Below are 23,313 nucleotides of genomic sequence, written 5' to 3'. Positions count from 1 at the left end.
TGCCACTGAAGAGATGTCACTTGAGCCTGAGGGCTCTGCTACCTGTTATCTCTTTGTCTCATGCTGCATTCTAACAGTCTTGGATCCTATTGGATGACTATGGAATCATTTCAAGCACTAAAATTGCAAATTGAGAGTTCTTAAAATTAGGATTTTAAAAAAATGCCCAAACTTCCTGCCAGATCAGCTTCTTTTTTCTATCTCTTTAAGTCAATGCTGTCAAGAACAGGCAAGTGCCAAATTTCCTGCCTAAGTTTTGGGTTATTTTACTATTTTACTTTTGTTTTGGGGGGGGGGGGGGGTTCAGGGAGGGAAAACATTTCTTTTTGAGTTATTTGCTACATATCTGTTATATATATATATTTAAAATTTCTTATGGTACTGCTTTCAACCTTAACTTCACCTTAACTGGTGTCAGGGTTACTTGCTTATCCATTCCAAGGAGACAATGTTTTGTAAATATTGTGTCTATAGCTGCCCTTGGTGTGTTATCAGGAAAGCTAATAAAACTGGCTAGCAGTCAGAGCTCAGCCTCTGAGCTATTGCTTGCTAGAACCGTAAAATCTTATGACTTGACAATCATTTTTTCCTCGCTAAAATCATTACAAACCATTCTTCTAGTCAAATTACAAAGAATTGTAATGCTTGTTTCAAAAATACTCATTTTTAGTGAGTACTCATTAGAGTATAAATTTTTAATCTGCAAATTCCAGACAAATCAGGAGCAGTAAGCTTGGTCCTTTTTCATTTCTTTATAATTAGTTGAGATACAGATGTTTCAAAACCAAAAATAAGAATGTGGGCTCTCAAAATGGGAAAAGATGAAAACAACTGCCAGAGAACAATTTGAGACCTATCTTGTCTGCTACATAATAGCTGCCACCAGTCTAATGCTGTTTCAATACAGTGCTCTGCAAAAGATAGTGTAGCTTTCATGATAGATAATGAATGTGCTTTTTCAGAAGAGAGAATGACTATGTAAGGTAATGTTTTTCATACTTTAGATATTAAAAGTCCTGAATATGTCTTTCTGTAATTTTTTTTAATATGCCTCATATAAAAATGAAGTAAAAAATGTTACTGTTGTCAGAAAAAAAAGCTTTCCTAAAGGTTAAGATGAACCTAATTTTTCATTGAAACTTACCTTTAATATGCAAGTAAATCTTATGTTTTTTCTAATCCAATATAATCTAATTGCAGTTGATGATTAACGAGTCTCCAGTCTCTTTTGGAAATGATGCTTACATTGACCTTGAACGTCAGGTATCTAAGATAAGATATTTCTTTTCCTTTAATCACAGGAAATCAATGCCTAATCATTATGGTTTATTGTTAAGCAGTCTACCTTTTCTATTGTGGGAGAGTTTTGTGAAAAATTTGAATAATGGATGCAAAATAAAACTTGACTGCTTTTTACGGTTATCTGTGTAGAAGTACATAAATTCTGGTAGATGGAATTAATTTTTATGTCAGCTGTGCCTTGTAAACTTAAAAAAGGAAAGATTATGATCCTGTCTGTGAAAAGTAGAAGGCCCATCTAAAATTTATTATGTGTAATAAAATATGTACATGTGCATTAACTATGTGCATATTTTATCAGACTAATTTTCTTGTAGGTATTTATTTATTTCCCTGACTACATTTATACAGAAACTTGGAAGATATAAGTCTTTTAATTATTTTAAAGAGATGTAACTGAATGTTTCCACACTGCTTATAAGATTCAGTGTCTTTTTTCAGATGGGTAGGTTTCTCCGTCACAATGTTTCCCCTGTTGTACAGTAGGAGTAGTTCCCAGTGACTAGACAGGTTTTACCTTAACTTTTTATTCCTTGTATTTTACCTCCCAATCTTTTGTGTATTTGAAAAGTAGATTAAAAACTGAAATCATGTATTCTTTGCATCCATAAAGAAAAGTGTTATTGATGCTTTTTTTTTTCAGTGTACAGAGGCAATAGATTCTTCAGAGCTAAGCTGTTTGGTTTTGGGGGGCCCTCAGCTTACAGAATAAATGTAATAACTTCAATGTTTTGTTTCAAGACCGAATATCACCTTCAGCCATGTTTACCTTTGTTAGACAAATTAAACAATGATTACAGTTGCTACTTTGTTTCATTGTAGAAGCAGAATTGCTTTTCTTTTTTTCCCAAACTTCAATATTACATAAATGTAAAAACTTTACAATCATATAATTCATAATTTTGCTATATAATTTATAGACATATATGATTATGAAACTAAAAATTATTATTGTTTATGATAGTTGAAGAAAACTACAGAAGAATTAAATGAAGCCCTAGCAACAAAAGAAGAAATTGCCCAGAGATGTCATGAATTAGATATGCAGGTAGGTCATCTTCAAATTGAGAAAAAAGTATGTTAATTCTTGGAAAGCTGAAGAAAGGGATTATTGTGGAAATCTACCTTTTATATTTAAAAAAAAGTTCCTCAGTTGCTGTATTTCTTTACCCATGTTAGCAGAGCAAAAAGCGCATGCCCACTTGTATTGATTCAATTATGTCAGCATTAAGGTGATTGGTACTGACAAAGCTTTTTTGCATTCAAGCAAGAAACGAGCTGCATTGCTCAACTCATGAGTTACAGAAAACCTAGGAGGAGTTTTGCTTGTATAATGATTTCAGTAAAAAGTTACAACCAAATCAAAATTACTCTAGACTATCACCTATGCATAAACTAAATTTTACTGTAAACTGAGCATATGTGATCTGGAAGGCATCAACAGACAAAGCCTGGAACCCAGAAGAGCCATTTTAATCAGTTCCTATTTTGGCATATAATCTGGCTTTTAGCCAAGCAGTAATGACCGGAATTATGAAGCCTTGTGCCTTATTGATTTGTGTTTGATGGTTGGTTGATTTTGTTGTGTTGGATGCAAGTTCTGATCAAAACTTTCCTTTCTCTTGGGATATTTATATTCTTTCTTTTCCCCTCCTACCTGCATTTTGATTGTATAGTGCCTAATAATATCAGCTTATGCTTCAGACATTCTTTGAGTCACAGCACTTTGGCTTCTCTGCCCCACTGCCTGTTTTCACAAAGCTGGCAGAAATTTAATCATCTTTGGGGCCTCTGTTCCTGTTTCAAGTCCGTTTGCAATTGGCCACTGGATTAAAAAATTTCTTGGAGAGGCATGGCCATGAGAGACTTGAATATTCTGTGTGATTGTATAAATATTGTTTCCTTTGGAAAACATGTTAAAAAACCTATGGGGTGCAGCGACTGAATTAAGCGCTCAAGCTATCTGTACAAGATTCCCTTTATTTCACAAAAGGATCAAACTTATACATGTTTCAACAAAGATCTAGAAAGAACTAACGGCATACAGCCAATACTACTAACACAGGAGCGCATATCTGGCTCAGCTGGGATGTTTGCCAGTCCTCAGAACAGTTAAAGATAAAAACATTCCATACACATACTCGTGACCGTCTTCAGCCACATCTTCCCAGGCATACACCAAGCCATCCTCCAACCTGACCTTGTAAAACTAGTTCTTAAAAGGCTTGGCCAACATGCAGCACAACAAATTCTAATGTTCACTCTTGAAAACAAATGCCAGGTGTTCCGAGCTGCTCCCACATCTCCCCCTTTTTTGTTTAGGAACATCAGATTCACGAGGAAGGCAGCTTTGAACCAACGCAATCCTCATACTGCTCCTCAGATGATCCTGATTGCTGCAAACACACAAATGATTAATAACCCTCCAATAGCAATACAACTTCAGATACACATTTAAACCTTCGAACCATGTTTTTAGATTTAACCATTTAACACTATCAGACAATCCTTCAAAAAACACCTTATTCTGCTAATTTTGTATATTTCCCATTTGATCTTGTAATATCTGTGCAAGATCTTAGATCTCTCCTGCAATATTAGTAGCAAATGCACCTTGCAAATGCGCCTTCACCTAATTCCAATCACATACACTTTCATTCCCTTGTAAAGGAGTTACACAGAGCCCTTGTTTTTGAAATTCCCAATTGCAATGTAATTTCATTCTATTTTGTAATGCACTTTGTCTATCTCTATATGATGGGTTGACCCTGGCTGGACACCAGGTGCCCACCAAAGCTATTCTATCACTCCTCTCTCCTCAGCTGGACAGGGGGATGGGAAATGAGGTTTGCGGTCAGTTCATCACACATTATCTCTGTCGCCTCATCCTCCTCAGAGGCAGCACTCATCACACTCTTCCCCTGCTCCAGCGTGGGATCTCTCCCATGGGAGACAGTCCTCCACGAACTGCTCCAGCATGGGTCCTTTCTGCGGCGTGCAGTCCTTCAGGAGCACACTGCTCCAGCGTGGGTCCCCCACGGGGTCATAGGTCCTGCCAGAAAACCTGCTCCGTGGGCTTCTCTCTCCACAGATCTGCAGGTCCTGCCAGGAGCCTGCTCCAGCATGGGCTTCCCATGGGGTCACAGCCTCCTTTAGGCACCCACCTGCTCCGGCGTGGGGTCCTCCACAGGCTGCAGGTGGACATCTGCTCCACCATGGACCTCCATGGGCTGCAGGGGGACAACCCGTCTCACCATGGTCTTCACCACAGGCTGCAGGGGAATCTCTGCTCTGGCGCCTGGAGCATCTCCTCCCCCTCCTTCTTCACTGACCTTGGTGTCTGCAGGGTTGTTTCTCTTACATGTTCTCACTCCTCTCTCCGGCTGCTGTTTCTGTGTGTTCTGCAACCCCTTTTCTCTTCCCCCTCTCCAGCTTTTTTCTTTCTTTTTTTTTCTCTCTCTCCCCCTCTCTCTCTCTCCCCAGCTTTTTTTTTTTTTTTTTGTACACAGAGGCGCTACCACTATCACTGATTGGCTCGGCTTTGGCCGGCGGTGGGTCTGTCTTAGAGCCGGCCGGCATTGGCTCCGTCAGACACAGGGAAAGCCTCCAGCAGCCCCCACAGAAGCCACCCCTGTAACCCCCCGCTACCAAAACCTTGCCACACAAATCCAATATACTCCAAGCCAAATTACCACTGCTTCTAAAGCGTCCAATCGTGCTAGTATTTGTTGATCAATTTGTACCTGGGTATTCATTTTAGCTCTAACATTTTCTAATACATTAGCTATTGTGTGAGCAGTCTGAACAGATTTCGCAAGTGCCGTGGTAGCAACGGCAGCAGTAGCTGCAATAATGATAGCTGATATTATAAAGGCAATTAGCCATCCTATAAATCGTTTTGGGTGACTAATTGTCCGCTTTAAAAGCCTTGATAATTGACTTAATCCTGATTCCCCTTCCCACAATTTGGTCATATTTACAGGGATCCACAATTCAGCATGACGTCACATTGGCATGATTACTGTAAGACTTAGTTCAGATATATTCTTATGAGTAAAACAGCTAAAATACCAAGGTTGACTCAGATTAGTTTCAAAAGCATGGTTACGTAAAGCGATATCTACGGATTGAGCTGCTACAAAAACATAAGGATGTGAAGTACATATCATCACCGAATCTTTGTGATTCTGTGTCAGGTTCAAACTATGCAAGGAATGGTTCTTTCGATAATCATCATGAGCTATTTGTCATTTTATAAATGGTATACCTATCACCCATGACTTCATGAAAAAAGGGTTCAGTATTATTATTACACTGAGCTTGTAATACTGGCCGAGACAATCCTCCCTCGGACCATTTCAGGGAATAATAAGTATGTGTGTCATTGACACGGATCCATTCTTTCTTTTCTTCTAGTGGGCCAGGAGGTGGTAACCATACCCCTCCCGTCCACTTTGTGTCATTTACTAGAGACAGGAATCTCTGAATCCCACCATGTTACTGGCCTAAACAAGGGAGGGTCAGTAACATAGGCACAATAAAAATGTTGCACCTGAGCCATGGTGACTATGCAAAGAAAAAGGATCAGAATTCTTACAATACTGTTGCTGGCCACTATTGCCAGTTATGCTAAAAAAAGTATTCTTTGGAGTAGGAAACACATTGCATCATCGCACTAGCTTGTTGTTGCATTCTCTTCAAATGTCCCTATGTGATAGCTTTTTCATTCTCGATGCACTGCTTCCTCCTCATTTGTTTCTCCTCCTTCAAATTCAGAGTCTTCATCTGCGGGATTGGGTTGTCCGGGTGGTTTCGCCAGCTCATGATATGGCTTCACGTGTTTAGCTGGAATCCACTTGGTTCCTGTGGGAAGAAGAACACAAGCATACCCTCGCCCCCAAGTGATTAGTTCCACAGATCCATTCCAACCAGGTCCACTAAAAGGATCTTTATACAGTACTTTAGGTCTGTGTGAAATAGAATCAGGAGTTTTAAAATGCCAATCTATCGCTGTGTTGGCCATTAAGTCTGGTGATCGATTTAAAAAATTCAAAGTAAACATAGCATTATGTAGCTGTTCTTGTGATGGCATATTCCCCCTTTTTTGTTTATGTAGCATGGACTTTAAAGCATGATTAATGTATGAAGGTTTTGCAGTAACTTACATTTAGGCAGTGAGAAAGAAATTTTGTTCATAAAGTCAGCCAATGTGATTTGCAGCGATTGTGATTGAACAAAAAGGTAATCAAAATCTTGTTTTGAAAAAGGAAGATACAAGGTATCAGGATCAAAACCAATGAGACACTGAGTATGTGACTGTGCTTTTTGTACCAGTCACAATCATTTCTAAAGACTGCATAATAGTTTTCTTAGAGTGTTAGAGAGAAACACCCATTCCAAATATAAAATTTTCTGAGCGACTTTATCATGTTGTCCTATAATAGCAAAAGGTTGTTTTGGACCTTGTATAACATATACATCAACAGGTAAAGTTAAGTCCCTTCTATAGGCTTGTAACGTAGATATCTTTTGTGAAACTAAATTTAACTCTTCCTTGGCAGCTGGAGTTAAGATCCGTGGTGATGTTAAATCAGGATCACCTCTCAGAATGTTAAAGAGATTACTTAATTCCTCTGTGGTTATACCTAACATGGGTCGTACCCAGTTTATTGTTCGTAATAATTTTTGAGCATCGTTCAGAGTTCGTATATCTGTCTGCAACTTTAATGATTGAGGCTGTACTGTTCTCTCCGTAAGAATCCACCCTAAATATTTCCAGGACGGCATCTTCTGAATTTTTTCTGTAGCAATTTGAAGTCCAAAGGAGTCATAACATAACTGCCTCCAATTGCTTCCACTAGTCCCATTGTAAATGAATTCTGTAACCCATTTTCACGAATCGATTTCCATAATTCTTTTATCATTTCATAAGGTAAACCCTCATGCTGTGGTGGATTATGGGGTCTGTATATAACAGGAAAAGTAAACATGGTGTCTCCTTGCTGTAGAGCTTTTTCTTGACAGTGTTGCATCAAGCTATTTGTATTTTTTCCCAGATCATTAAATGAATTGTCACATTTAGCATCAAAGTCTGTTAAAGGCGGAGCTGAAGGCACTACAGTTTTTTCTCCGCACCGCTGTAAAGCAGGAGCCACAGGATTAGACAGAGGCATAGAGTTAGAGGGAGTAGCAGGAGAAAGAGATACAGGCAACGCAGCAAAGCCAGGTTCTGTTTTAAGTTCTGCAAACCCTGGAGAAGGAGTACCAGGCAGTTGGGGTGGGTGGGGGCGACGGCGGTGGCCGCGGCGGCCGCAGGCGACGGCAGCGGGGCGGGCGCGAAAGCGGCAGGAGGCAGCGGCGGGGCGGCGGGGACCTGTATGCGGTGGTGAGGGTCTGCGAGCCCGCGGAGCCTGTGCTGCCTGCCCGCTGCCTGCCTGCCTGCCTGCCTGCCTGCCGGCGGGGTGTGTGCGTTAACGGTGGTGCGGGCAGTGGTGGAGGTAATGAGGGATATAAATCCGGCTCTTTTTCAGAGTCCACCTTGCCTGATACAAAAGAATTATTATCGGAATCAGAATCTTGCTCATTAGCGGCCTGCTCACAAACTGTCTCCTCAAAAGTAGTATCAGGTTGTACTGATATGATTTTCTCTGCCGTCTGTAAATGCACCAGCGCAGTATAAATAAATTTCCATGTCACAATTAAATTTTCTGATACACCAAATGCCAAACTTTTTCGTGTTTGTAAACATTCCCCAACTCTTTCCCAAACCTTGCTATCAAAAGTTCCCTCTGTGGGAAACCAGTTACAATTATCCTTTACCCATATTAAAAGCGAAGCAATTTGTCCCTCTGTTATTTTATACCCAGAGGCCCGTAAAATCTGCTGCAAAACGTTTAAGTAGAGCTTATGCTCCTGGGAAGCTGATTGCCCCATGCTACCGCAATCTCGCAACTCACCTGTTCCACAGGGGTTGCTGTCACCTATTTTCTCGGAGTCATGGCCACTTCTTCAGAACTCTCCCCGTTAGATTGCGTGGTCTCCGCAGTGGAGGGGAACCACCCCTTTTCTTCTCTTAATCACGTCATTTTCTTCTCTTGATCATGTCGGGGTCACCATCTGCGGTGACTGAATTAAGCGCTCAAGCTATCTGTACAAGATTCCCTTTATTTCACAAAAGGATCAAACTTATACATGTTTCAACAAAGATCTAGAAAGAACTAACGGCATACAGCCAATACTACTAGCACAGGAGGGCATATCTGGCTCAGCTGGGATGTTTGCCAGTCCTCAGAACAGTTAAAGATAAAAACATTCCATACACATACTCGTGACCGTCTTCAGCCACATCTTCCCAGGCCTACACAAGGCCATCCTCCAACCTGACCTTGTAAAACTAGTTCTTCAAAGGCTTGGCCAACATGCAGCACAACAAATTCTAATGTTCACTCTTGAAAACAAATGCCAGGTGTTCTGAGCTGCTCCCACAATGGGGTGCTAGGGTGTGTTGTCCTGGTTTCAGCTGGGATAGAGTTAATTGTCTTCCTAGTAGCTGGTACAGTGCTATGTTTTGAGTTCAGTATGTGAAGAATGTTGATAACACTGATGTTTTCAGTTGTTGCTAAGTAGTGTTTAGTCTAAAGTCAAGGATTTTTCAGCTTCTCATGCCCAGCCAGCGAGAAAGCTGGAGGGGCACAAGAAGTTGGCACAGGACACAGCCAGGGCAGCTGACCCAAACTGGCCAAAGGGGTATTCCATATCATGTGACGCCACATCTAGTATATAAACTGGGGGGAGTGGGGGCGGGGAATCGCTGCTCGGGGGCTAGCTGGGTGTCGGTCGGCAGGTGGTGAGCAATTGCACTGCGCATCATTTGTACATTCCAATCCTTTTATTATTGCTGTTGTCATTTTATTAGTGTTACCATTATCATTATTACTTTCTTCTTTTCTGTTCTATTAAACCGCTTTTATCTCAACCTGTGAGTTTTACTTTTTTTCCTGATTTTCTCCGCCATCCCACTGGGTGGGGGAGTGAGTGAGTGGCTGCGTGGTGCTTAGTTGCTGGCTGGGGTTAAACCACGACATGTGTGCATGGGGTGGTGGTGCTTGAAAAGTAGGCAGACTTTAATACAGTGACATAATCTTCTTTGATAACTAAGCTAATTTTCTTTAGATATTTCTGAGAAATAAAGGTAAGAACACTGTTTTCTTTATGGTAAATCTTATCCCTAATGCTGTAGCGCATTGATTACATCACATATCAAATGAAAAAGTATTAAAGTTACAATTTGTTCCTGTGAAATACAGTTCTGTGAACTTCAATGTTTCCAGTTATGAGCTGTGTTAATGTTTTCCTGTGTGCACCAAAGAATTGCTCTTTATAGCTGACAGCTCCATTATTCCATTCTGTTCTTTTATTACAACAGGTTGCAGCACTTCAAGAGGAGAAGAGCATTTTACTTGCTGAGAACCAGATTCTGATGGAACGTTTGAATCAATCTGATGCTATCGAAGATCCTAACAGCCCTGCAGGTCGTAGGCACTTGCAGCTGCAGACCCAATTAGAGCACCTCCAAGAGGAAACATTCAGGTAAAAAAAGCCACAAGTGGATAAACTGTAGTTGGCAGCCAGTATGACTTGTATACTTTTGGTTCTACTGGCATTTATACTAAATTATTATAATTGTTGGCATAATAACCATAGTAGTGAAGTTTCTGTTATGATCTTTATAAGCTCAGACTTTGAAAAAAGTGGATTTAAAAAAACCAAAACTGAAATACTGCATCCACTCCCCTTCCCCTCCCCTGGAAGTTGTAGCAATTCTGTTGTGGGTTAAGCCCAGACAGTAAAAAAGCACCACGAGGCTGCTCGCTCACTCCTCCCTGCCCCTCTCCGGTGGGATGGGGAGGAGAATCAGAAAGGAGAAAGAAAAAAAACTGGAACCTCGTGGGTTGAGATAAGGACAGTTTACTGGGACAACACAAAAAGAGAAGTTACAACAACAACGGTATTAATATAAGAATATACAAAACAAGTGATGCACAGTGCAACTGCTCACCACCTGGAACCTGACGCTCCACCACTTCCCAAACCGGGAGAAAGCCTCCCCCCAGCTCGCTCCCCATTTATATACTGAGCATGATGTCACATGGTATGGAATAGCTCCTTGGCTAGTTCAGGTCAGCTGTCCTGGCTGTGCCCCCTCCCAGCTTCCTCTGAAAATTAACTCTATCCCAAATCAATCCAGGACATTATCCACCCCTTATTCTATACCATCTACATCATGCCCAGATCCTACACTTTCCAATTAATCACCACCACTTTCCCTGTCTTTGAGATATATATATGTACACCCATACCCACAAATAGCATTCCCTCAGTCTATGGGCCATCCCTCTAACGTGTCCATCAATTTTATTTCATCCATGACTTTGGGGCTCCATCTGTTGTAACAGTCCTTCAGGGTAGGAAAGATGGTGTGAGGTGTTGGATTGTTGCATGCTGCCTCTGGAGCTTGTGGCTGGTACATTTGGTGCAACCCATGCCCTTGGTCTGCAGGTCGAAGATGTTGATCTTGAGGAAATCGCTGGGCACCAGTTCAAGTTCTATCACTGTTGCACTTGGCTCGGTTTCAAAGTCCATCCTTCAGTCATTTGGGTAATTCTTACAGTAATACCCTTGATATGGCATATAGCCACTATAGATGTAATGACATACAGTGGCAGGCTATTTAGCGATTAACATCATACAGCCTAATTCACTGGCTATTCTCTCCCAAAATCAAATCTCCTTGACGTAGACATAGAACTTCCCCCTCCTTCCGCATCACACACCAAGTGCACCCCGGTCCTTGAGCAAAAGCAATCCCATGAATGGGTTTTTCTCTGCCTGAGACAGGACTAACCCAGACTGTCTTCCCTAACATAACTCTTCATGCGCACTACAGGGACTTTATCTCCTTTTACAGTATGTGGAAGTCTTGGCTGGGCGGGGCCAGCCCAATTGGCAGATCCTCTAATATTAACCAACCAGGTGGCTTTTGCTAAATGTGTATCCCAATGTTTGAAAGTCCCAACCCCCATTGCTCTCAGTGTAGTTTTTAGCAGTCCACTGTATTGTTCGATTTTCCCAGAGGCTGATGCATGATAGGGGCTGTGATGATACACCCACTCAATGCCATGCTCTTTGGCCCAGGTGTCTATGAGGTTGTTTCAGAAATGAGTCCCATTGTCTGACTCAATTCTTTCTGGGGTACCGTGTCGCCATAAAACTTGTTCTTCAAGGCCCAGGATAGTTTTCCAGGCAGTGGCATGGGGCACAAGATATGTTTCCAGCAATCCAGTGGTTGCTTCCACCATTGTAAGCACATGGCGCTTCCCTTGGCGGGTTTGTGGGAGTGTGATATAGTCAATCTGCCAGGCCTCCCCATACTTATATTTCATCCATCGCCCTACATACCAAAGAGGCTTTAAGCACTTGTCTTGCATAATTGCAGCACGTTTCACATTCATGGATAACTTGTGCGATAGTGTCCATTGTCAAGTCCACCCCTCGATCATGAGCCCATCTATATGTTGCATCTCTTCCCTGATGACCACCCCTCAATCACGAGCCCATCTATATGTTGCATCTCTTCCCTGATGACCTGAGGTATCATGGGCCCACCAAGCCATAAATAGCTCACCCTTATGTTACCAGTCCAGATCCACCTGAGCCACTTCAATCTTGGCAGCCTGATCCACCTGTTGGTTGTTTTGATGTTCTTCAGTGGCCTGACTCTTGGGTACGTGAGCATCTATGTGACATACTTTTACCACTAGCTTCTCTAGCCGGGACGCAATATCTTGTCACAGTGTGGCAGCCCAAATGGGTTTACCTCTGCGCTGCCAGTTGCTCTGCTTCCATTGCTTTAGCCGCCCCCACAGGGCATTTGCCATCATCCATGAGTCAATGCAGAGATAGAGCACTGGCCACTTCTCTCTTTCAGCAATGTCTAACGCTAGCTGGATGGCTTTCACTTCTGCAAACTGACTCGATTCACCTTCTCCTTCAGCAGTTTCTGTGACTTGTCGTATAGGACTCCATACTGCAGCCTTCCACCTCCGATGCTTTCCCACAATGCGACAGGACCCGTCAGTAAACAGGGCACATTGCCTCTCATTTTCTGGCAGTTTATTATACAGTGGGGCCTCTTCAGCATGCGTCACCTTCTCCCCTGGCGACATTCCAAAATCTTTGCCTTCTGGCCAGTCCGTGATCACTTCCAAAATTCCTGGGCGATCGGGGTTTCCTGTGCAAGCCCGTTGTGTGATCAGTGCGACCCACTTACTCCACGTGGCATCAGTTGCATGATGTGTAGAGGAGACCCTCCCTTTGAACATCCAGCCCAGCACTGGCAGTCGGGGTGCTAAGAGGAGCTGTGTTTCAGTACCAACCACTTCTGAGGCGGCTCGAACTCCTTCATATGCTGCTAATATCTCTTTTTCAGTTGAAGTATAGCGAGCCTCGGATCCTCTGTATCCCCAACTCCAAAACCCCAGGGGTCGACCTCGGGTCTCCCCCAGTGTTTTTTGCCAGAGATTCCACGTAAGGCCATTCTCTCTGGCTGTGGTATAGGGCACATTTTTAACATCTTGTCCTGCCCGGACTGGCCCAAGGGCTACTGCATGAACAATCTCCCATTTAATTTGTTCAAAGGCTTGTTGTTGCTCAGGGCCCCTTTTAAAATCATTCTTCTTCTGGGTAACTTGGTAGAGAGGGCTTACAATCAGACTGTAATTTGGAATATGCATTCTCCAAAAACCCACAACACCTAACAAGCCCTGTGTTTCCATTTTAATTAGTTGGTGAAGACATAGCTGCTATTTTGTTGATCACATCCATGGGGATCTGATGATGCCCATCTTGCCTTTGTATTCCTAAAAACTGGATCTCCTGTGCAGGTCCCTTGACCTTACTTTCTTTTATGGCAAAACCAGCCTTCAGAATGATTTGTATTATTTCCTTCCCTTTCTCAAAAACTTCTTCTGCTGTGTTGCCCCATACAATGATGTCATCAATGTATTGCAGGTGTTCTGGAGCTTCACCCTTTTCCAGTGCAGTCTGCATTAGTCCATGGCAAATAGTGGGGCTGTGTTTCCACCCCTGGGGCAGTCAGTTCCAGGTGTACTGGACGTCCATCCAAGTAAAAGCAAACTGTGGCCTGCACTCTGCTGCCAGAGGGATTGAGAAAAAAGCATTAGCAATGTCAATTGTGGCATACCACTTGGCTGCCTTTGACTCTAATTCATATTGACGTTCTAACATATCTGGCACAGCAGCACTCAGCGGTGGCGTGACTTCATTCAGGCCATGATAGTCAACTGTTAGTCTCCACTCCCCATTAGATTTCTGCACGGGCCATATTGGGACCATTAAAGGGTGAGCAAGTCTTGCTGATCACTCCTTGGATCTCCAGTTGACAAATCAGCTTATGGATTGGATTCGGGGAGTCTCGGTTGGTGTGATATTGCCGCTGGTGCACCGTTGTGGCAGCAATTGGCACTTGATGTTCTTCAACCTCAGCAACCCCACAACCGAAGGGTCCTCAGAGAGGCCAGGCAAGGTGGACAGCTGTTTAATTTCCTCCGTCTCCAAGGCAGCTATACCAAAAGCCCATCGATACCCCTTTGGGTCCTTAAAATACCCTCTCCTGAGAAAGTCTGTGCTAAGGATGCACGGAGCCTCTGGGCCAGTCACAATGGGGTGTTTCTGCCACTCATTCCTAGTTAGACTCGCTTCAGCTTCCAATACGGTTAGCTCTTGGGATCCTTCTGTCACACCAGAGATACAGATGGGTTCTGCCCCTTTAAAACTTGATGGCATTAAGGTACATTGTGCACCAGTGTCCACTAGAGCCTTGTACTCCTGTGGGTCTGATGTGCCAGGCCATCGAATCCACACAGTCCAATAGACCCGGTTGTCCTTTTCCTCCACCTGGCTGGAGGCAGGGCCCCTCTAATTCTGGTCAGAGTATCCATTACTCACTTTTCACAAACGTGAATCAGAAGTCACTTCAGAAGGATCAGAAATGAGATCAGCCCTTCTACTCTGTCTGGGGAACTGCTCACGGGAAACTGGAGCGGCATTTTTTGAAGAAGAATCCTCTTTTCTGATTGCTTTTTCTCGCAACTCACATACCCGTGCATCTAGGATTGAGGTAGGTTCTCCATCCCACTTCCTCATGTCCTCTCCATGGTCACGCAGGTAAAACTACAGGTTAGCCCGTCGTGTGTACTTTCTCTCTCCTCTCTCTTGGGCAGAGGAATGTTTACTCCCAATAGCTGCGATGCGGGCCTGTACAGGTGGGGAGAAGGACATATCCACTTTGAATTCCTGGAACCCCCGGGACAATTCCTCTACAGCCGAGACACAGGCCCGTAGGGAGGAAGAGAGACTTCCTTCGTATTGCCGGAGTTGGACAGCCAATTCATTTACCGTTTGTCCATGGCCTTCTTTCCAGGACATTACTGCCAATGAGTTGGCATAGGTTGGTGGTGCACTTCGTAGAAACTTCCGCCACATCGGTTGTGTGCATTGGACTTCATCTGGATCTGCGGGAGACTGCCCATTTTCTGGATCATTATAAATCACCTCCAGCACGGCTAATTCCCTCAGGTACTGGATACCTCCCTCCATGGTGGTCCACTTGCCTTGGTGACATGTAACTTCATCCTTGAAGGGGTATCTTTCCTTCACACCTGACAGAAGTCACCTCCAGAGGCTGAGGACTTGTGTTTTTCTCCCAATTGCCTTGTCAATGCCCCCTTCCCTAGACAGGGATCCTAGCTGCTTGGCTTCCCTACCCTCTAATTCCAAACTACTGGCCCCATTATCCCAGCATCGGAGCAGCCAGGTAACAATGTACTCGCCTGGATAGCAGCCAAAATCTTTTTGCATATTGCACAACTCACTCAGGGATAGAGATCGGGTGATTATTTCAGGTTCTGCCTCTTCCTCCTGTTCTTGTGATGACCCTGGTTCACCTTCATCCCTCACTAAGCAAACTGATTCCTTTGTCTGTTTCTTCTTCTGTGTAGGGGTGACTAATACTGGCACAGGTTGGTTCTCTGGTTCATCTGCAGTATCTGTCACTGGGGTTTGAGTAGCCGCAGTGCCTGTCGCCGGGGTTTGGGTAGCTGCAGTGCCTGTCGCTGGGGTTGGGGTAGCCACAGTGCCTGTCAGTCTGTTTTCCCCCCTTTTCCCCCTGAGGGTGCTGCCTAATATCAAGCAGTGTTTGGTAGATACTGGCCAAGGCCTAGCACAGTGCAGTAAGTAAGTTGTGCGTCTCTGGAATAGCCACAGCATTTTCCTTTCAAATATTCTATCACTTTATGAGGGTCCTGTAGTTGTTCAGGAGTGAAGCTCCAAACCATTGGAGGTGAGAAGTTCTCTAGGTACGGGCCCATATTTTCCCACATGCCATACCACTCATGACTATCCAGCCCTGGGGCAGATCTCTGGGTGGTATTCTTAAAAAACTTTTTTGTAGCCCTAAACAAGACCTGAAACATTCAGGAGACATAGCACTAACAGCATGCTGGCTTACGCATCCCAAGGATATTCAAAATTCTCAAAAGCTGTTGTAATTAGCTGGAAGGAGAGAAGGGAGGTGAACGAATGGGAGGAAGTATCCCCCCCGACTTCCCCATGGATTGGGTGCGATTACCAATAAATTCCGATAGAAGGCGTCCGAGGCATGGAAATTATATCACTGCGGCCTACAGATACCAGCTTAACCACATGACCAGTGATGTCATCATTTCATAAATCAACATTACCCAGTATAGCAAAATGATAATCTTGATCACTCTCCCAGAGGTGATAAACATCACCGCAGGGAATACATAGAGCATATAAGAACTTACACAACGCCACCACATGAACAAATGAACCAACATTGTGACTAGCGACTATTTAACTAATATAAGAAATGCATATAACAAATTTGTTTTAACATGCTCTGGCCAGATCTGTCGTTATCTCAACCCCCTTCGTGCCCCACGTTGGGTGCCAAAAAGGACTGTCATGGTTTAAGCCCAGCCGGTAACAAAGGACCACACAGTTGCTCACTCACTCCTCCCCACCCTCCGGTGGCATGGGGAGGAGAATCAGAAAGGAGAAAAGAAAAAAAATTGGAACCTTGTGGGCTGAGATAAGGACAATTTACTGGGACAACACAAGGAGAGAAGTTACACCAATAACAATGGTACTAATAAAAGAATATACAAAACAAGTGATGCACAGTGCAACTGCTCACCACCTGGAACCCAACGCTCCGCCACTTCCCACACTGAAAGAGCACCTCCCCCCAGCCCGCTCCCTATTTATATACTGAGCATGATGTCACATGGTATGGAATAGCTCCTTGGCTAGTTCAGGTCAGCTGTCCTGGCTGTGCCCCCTCCCAGCTTCCTCTGAAAATTAACTCTGTCCCAACTAAACCCAGGACAAATTCCTAGCTGAACATTTGATATGGAGTGTACTACAGACAGTATTTTTAATAGCAAAGTATTTCCTTATATAAGTTTGAAAAGAAATTATTTGCTCTCTGAAAGATAAAAACAGTCCTTAGTGTAAGGGTACGTGGAAAAGAGTGTCTGCTCCTTTAAGGTTATCTGGTCAAGGACCTTTTCACTGCAAAAAAGTGGTAATAAGGAAAGGAGGAAACCATAAACAAGAACATACAGGGACAGAAACCTAACGGACAAATGATAAGGGAGGCAGTGACTAGAACCAAACCTGGTCAGTCACACGAAATGATAAGGGTATGTGAGTGTGAGAATGCTTATTCTAGCAAAGTTATCTGATCGAGAAACTCCTAAATTGGGATGATAAGAAAAGGAGAAGACAAAAAAACCCAAACATACAGTGACACAGACCTGACAAAACAAACATGGAGACAAGACAAGAAGCAAAGCATGCCAGTCATACTAATTGATGGGCTATCAAGAAACTACAGGTGCCACTTTCAGGAAGACCAACCAGGACTTTGCAATTGATAAGACTGTAAACCAGGGGAGATCCTGGACAATGGACTGGGAGGGGTGAAGGAATTGATAGAACTATACAAATCGATGAAGGAATGTGCAGGGGGAAGGAACAAAGAGGGGGTTAGATAGAAAGGGGTATAAAATGGGGCTGATCAGTATGCCCTATGCCTGATCACTGCAGTCTGTTCTATCTTAGTAAATCTTCTCTTAACTATCTCTCTGTGTAATCTCACTCTGTCTCGTGTGTATGTGTGCTGCAAGGACTAACTACCAGCTATTGGTGAGACTGGTGTGAGTGGATTTGGGGCCAGCAACTGAAGTCAGACTGGGGCTGTAGGCACCCCACGGCCTGTGGTGTCAGCTACCTGAGTGAGTGAGGGTCCTAGAGTCAGTAGTTGGAAGGGCCATAGCTCTCTGGATCTAGGGAAGGTTCTACAGACTTTGTGCTTGGAGTGTGAGCTACTGGGGGGACCAGCACAAGTGGATTTGATGCCAGCTACTCAAGTCAAACTGAGGGTGTCAATGGTGTCAGCAGCTGGAGCGAGTGGGAGTCTCAGTGCCAGCTACTGTAGCTGGTGGGTGTCTCACCTGTCAGCCACTGGGGTGGGAACAATATGTGTCCCAAAAAACAGCTACTGGAAGGGACCAGCACAATTGCAGGTATGCGTGTGCATGTGTGTGAGGACTGCAAGGACTAGGTGCCAGCTATTGGGGAGACAAGCATGGGTGGATTTGTGGTCAGCTACTGGAGTCAGACCAGGGGTGTAGGTGCCCTGGGCCTGTGGTGCCAGCAACTGGAGCAAGTGGGAGTCTCAGTGCCAGCTACTGGAGCAGGTGGGGGTCTCAGCCACCAGCCACTGGGGCTGGAACAATGTGTGTCCCAAAAACCATCTACTGGGAGGGACTGGTGTGAGTGAGGCAAGTGAGGGGTTCAGTGCCAGCAACTGGAATGGGACTGCAGGTCATAGCCCACATGCCTGGTGCCAGCTGCTAGGGAAGGGCTGAGTGTCTGTATATCTTCCCCAAACCTGGTGTGTGGGGGAGTATGCATGTGTATTCACTAGCAAATTTCAAGGTGGACTAGCTGGTAAATAGGAGACCCTGGGTCTTGGCAGGGGTATCAGGCAGGTGGAGGGTCCATGAATGTGCATGTTGCTTGTGAATCTAGAGTGTGTTGTGTGTGTGCCTTCACTAGTGACCTTCTATCTCTACCAGCCAAAGAGGAAGAAGGGGACTTGGCTGCCTATAGTTGTTTTATGAGAGTCCTATATGTAGGTGCTGTTGAAGGCAATGCCTTGTCTGTGTAGCTGTCTGTGTCAGTGTTCTGTGTGTTGGTGTGTGTCTCTGGGATACGTGCTCAGCTTCACTACTGGTTAAATCTGCAAATGGGAAAGCAGCAGCTGGATCCCTCAGCCTGGACAGAGGCCCCAGGTCCCCCAGTGCACCCGACTGGGCTACAATGGCCAGGCAGGAGGAAATCCTGAGCTGGAGGTGGTGGCCACTCTTTACATCACTTAATACTCAATTGACCTCTACTCCCCCTCTGTATTTCCTCTAACACATGGAAATATTTTTCCACAGTTAGCTAAGCACTCGCTATTTGCCATCACGTTCAGCTTGCATAAGTCAATGCTGATGCTGAGAGAAGTAGGTCCCTTTCACTCTCACCTTCTCATTCTTGTTCCTCTCTTTTCCCTCTCCTTTGAAACTGGAGTGTCTCCTGTGGTGGGTCAATCTTGGCTGGCTGCCAGATGCCCACCCAGCTGTTTTCTCCCTCTCTTCAACAGGACAGGTGTAGAACATAAGATGAAAAAGCTTGTGGATCGAGATAAAGACAGGGAGATCACTTATCACTTACCATCATGAGCAAAATAGATTTGACTTGGGGAAAATTAATTTAATGTTGCCAATTAAAATAGATTTGGATGGTGAGAAACAAAAAACCAAAAATTAAAACACCTTCCCCCCACCCACTTTTTCCCAGGCTCAACTTCACTCCTTCATTCCCTACTCCTCTTACCTCCCCCCACACCCTGAGTGGTGCAAGGGGGATGGGGACTGGAGGGTTGCGGTCAGTCCATAACACTTCCTATCTGCCATTCCTTCCTCACACTCTTCCCTTGCTCCAGCATGGGTCCTTCCTATGAGCTGCAGTCCTTCATGAACTGCTCCAGTGTGGGTTCTCCACAGGCTGCAGTTCTTGTCAGGAAATACCCACCTGCTTCCAGCATGGGGCCCCATGGGCTGCAGTGTGGATATTTGCTCCACCATGGTCTCTCCCACAGGCTACAGGGGAATATCTGCTCTGGTGCCTGGAGCACCTCCTCCCCCTCCTTCTTCTCTTACCTTGGTGTTCTCACTGTTGTTTCTCACACTTTCCCCCTCACTCCTCTCTGCCTCTGGCGTTTTGCCCTTTCTTAAATATGTTTCACAAAGGCATCACCAGCTTCTCTAATTCGCTCAGCTTTGGCCTGTGGTGGGTCTGTTGATGGAGCTGGCTGGAACTGGCTTTGTCTGGCACAGGGCAGCCCCTTACCTCTTCTCACAGAGGCCACCCCTGACCCCCCCTCAATGCTACCTAAACCTCGCCATATACACTCAGTACATCTCCCTACACTTTTGGTTTTTCTTCTTTCTGCCCTCTTTCCCTACACCCTTCTGTAATTCTGATGTCAACGTTCATGTAACCTTTTATTACCTTTTGTGCATGTGTTTTCCCATCCTTCTACTTTCTCTTGCCAAGCTTCCTTCCTCTCTCTTAGTTCTTCTCACTTTGTGTTCACATATGACCCCCTCCCTTTTGTTTCTTGAAAAACAGCCTGTGCTTCTCCATCTTACGCACGTTTTCCTTGTCTCTATAGCTACACTGTAAAGAAATAGTATATTCATGTTTCTCTAAATTGCCCTTATAACTCATCTTAGAATATTTTTCTTAATTATCTGGAAAAATTCCTACCACAATCTGATTGTCACTTCCCATTTATACTAAACAGGTTTTCTCTCGTCTCTCCCCCACCCCCCTGCTTTAATTTCTGTACTGCCTGTAACGGTGGTCGTTCCACCTTCCTCTATGCTCTTTACATCAAGGTTTTGGAGACTTTTTGAAACCTTTCTCATCTGTCTACTGAATCTCTGTCTTTCAGTGCTCCTTTATCTCCTTTCTCTGCATTCTCCCTGTGTGATTTCTAATGACAACTTGTCTGTCTTTTTATTCTTCCAGCTCTAGTAGACCAAACAGGTCTACTAGGTACAGCTTTGTTGATATGCAGTGTGGTGCAGCAGCTGTTTTTTCAACCTTCTGTGTCCTTTGACTGTTCTAGTCTATCATTGAAACCTTTGTAATTTTTGGCTTAAGGCTCCCATTGACCATCTCATCTCCATTCTCCTTGAATTAACTGCTTAAATTAACTGTACTCCTTGAATTAACTGCTGCTATACCTCTTTCTTGACTGCATCCCCATTTATGGGCATCTTTATTAATTTTTTATTTTAATTTTGGATCAAATTCACAATGACACTTTGCACTCTGTGCTACCAAGTTGTCTTCTCCACTCATTCACCATGTTTTGTCAAAGTTTCTCTTGATTATTCCCTTCACTCACTGCCAACTTCATGCAACTTTTCCTACATATATTGATGAGAGTTTGTCGTACCTGAGACTTTGTTCTGTGCTCTTCACATTCTAGTCAAAATACTTTGTTTTTCAGAGGCACTGAACAGGCATAGCATCTAAAAATAAAAATTGAGAGAGCTACAGCATTCAGAACATCTGAAGATCAGATCTGGCTACCAACACTGATGACAGTATAAGGGAGCTGGACAGCTGGACAAAATCCTGGGATAAACCCTAGGATAAAGTTTTCATGTTCAAACTTTCTGTGCCCCAAAAGGGTGGGGTTGGGGGGGGGGGAGTGAAAACTTCTGCAAGAACTTCCGATGTTATCATAGAGAAATCTCAGATCTTTTTTCTTTCCAGCACAATTGACACACACATTTCCTTGTGATATTTCAAAGTAGAAAAATTGTAATTGAATTGGAAGCATCAGAAAAGTGATCTGCTTCTATGTTTTTGAATAAGCAAGGCATTTGAGAGCAAAACTCCATTTTGTGTGGTGTTGTGCATTGGACTGTTGTTTCCTTTTCACTGTGCATCAAAAGGCTTTGTTTCTGGTGTTTCTAGAGAGGATGATGATCATGAAGAAAGGTAATAATGGCTCAAGGTGAGAATCATAGAATATTCTGAGTTAGAAGGGACCCACAAGGATCATTGAGTCTAACTCCTGACTCCACCCAGGGCAACCTAAATGTTAAACCATATATTTAACAGTGATGTCCAAATGCTTCTTGAACACCAACAGGCTTGGGGCCATGACCACTTCCCTGGGGAGCTTGTTCCATTGCTTGACCACTGTCTCAGTGAAGAACATTTTCCTAATATCTAATCTGAACTTCCTCTGATGCAGCTTTAAGCCATTCCCTCATGTCCTATCACTGGACACCAGAGAGAAGAGATCAGCACCTCCCTCTCTGCTCCTCCTCACAAGGAAGTTGTAGACAGCAATGAGATCACCCCTCAGTCTCTTCTTCTCTAAGCTGAACAAACCTAGTATCCTCAGCCGCTCCTTATAAGTCATGCCCTCTAGTCCTTTTACCATCTTTGGTGCCCTCCTTTGGACGCATTGTAATATTTTTATATCCTTCTTATATTGTGGAGCCCAAAACTGCACACAGTATTCAAGGTGAGGCCGCACCAATGCTGAGTATAGTGGGACAATCACTTCTTTTGACCGGTTAGCTATACTGTGCTTAATACACCCCAGGATACAGTTGGCCCTTTCAGCCACCAAGGCACATTGTTGACTCATATTGAGCTTGCCACCAACCCAAACCCCCAGATACCTTTCTGCAGGGATGCACTCCAGCTTCTTGTTCTCTAATCTATACATACATACAGGATTACACTTTCCCAGGTGCAGAATCCAGCATTTGTCCTTGTTAAATTTCATATGGTTGGTGATTGCCCAGCACTTTAACCTATGAATATCTCTCTGTAAGGCCTCTCTACCCTCGAGGCAATCCACGGCTCCTCCTAATTTAGTATCATTGGCAAACTTACTTAATGTACATTTGACTCCTGCAACCAGATCATTTATAAAACCATTAAAGAGCACTGTCCCTAAAATTGAGCTCTGGGGAACCCCACTGGTGACTGGTCACCAGCCTGATGTAACCCCATTTATTATAACTCTTTCAGCCCGACCCTTCAGCCAATTGTTCACCCATTGTGTTGTGTACATGTCTAGCTGTATGCTGGACATTTTGTCCAGAAGGATGCTGTGAGAGATAGTATCAAAAGCTTTGCTAAATTAAGTAAAAAAAAAAGCCACATCCACTGCCTTCCCTTCATCCACTAGGCAGGTAACCTTGTCATAAAAGGATATTAAGTTAGTAAGGCATGACTTTCCCTTCATGAACTCATGTTTGCTCTGACCGATGACTGCATTGTCTTTCAAGTATTTTTCAATAACTCCCACAATAACCTTCTCCTTAATTTTACCAGGCACTGAAGTGAAACTGACAGGCCTATAATTACCAGGATCTTCTTTCTTGCCCTTCTTGAAAATTGGAATAACATTTGTTAGCTTCCAGTCAACTGGGACCTCTCCAGATTCCCAAGACCATTGATAAATAACTGAGAGAGGTCTCACAATAATGTTGGCCAACTCTTTCAGTACCCTGGGATGAATCCCATCGGGCCCCATAGACTTACGTGCATTCAGTTGCAGCAGCAAATCCTGTACAAGTTCAAAGTCAACTGGGAGCTTCATTCCCTGAGTCGTGGTCCTCCAACCCAGGGCTCTGGGGGTCCCAGGGCCCATTGTTGGTGTTAAAGACAGAGATGAAGACGACATTAAACGTCTCTGCTTTGTCTACATCCCTATTTGTGAGGTGACCAACTTCATCAAGTAACGGACCAATATTT

At 43.9% G+C, this 23,313-nt stretch overlaps 1 protein-coding gene across 11 annotated transcripts in view; it reads left to right on the top strand.

The window, feature by feature from the left end:
• LOC121232950 (protein Hook homolog 3-like) overlaps positions 1-23,313 on the top strand; it is a 152,318-nt gene that overhangs the window by 89,887 nt on the left and 39,118 nt on the right. For all 11 annotated transcript variants that reach the window (XM_041121503.1, XM_041121501.1, XM_041121502.1 and 8 more), the window contains 3 exons: positions 1,201-1,263; positions 2,264-2,347; positions 9,725-9,888. In XM_041121503.1, coding sequence (XP_040977437.1) covers positions 1,201-1,263; positions 2,264-2,347; positions 9,725-9,888 — 311 coding nt within the window. The remainder of the gene's footprint in view (positions 1-1,200; positions 1,264-2,263; positions 2,348-9,724; positions 9,889-23,313) is intronic.

This window comes from Aquila chrysaetos, assembly GCF_900496995.4.
Source record: "Aquila chrysaetos chrysaetos chromosome W unlocalized genomic scaffold, bAquChr1.4 W_unloc_2, whole genome shotgun sequence".
NCBI classification, from domain to species: domain Eukaryota; kingdom Metazoa; phylum Chordata; class Aves; order Accipitriformes; family Accipitridae; genus Aquila; species Aquila chrysaetos.
Note: the sequence above shows the minus strand (reverse complement) of the source record. Positions and strands in the feature narration are given on the sequence as shown.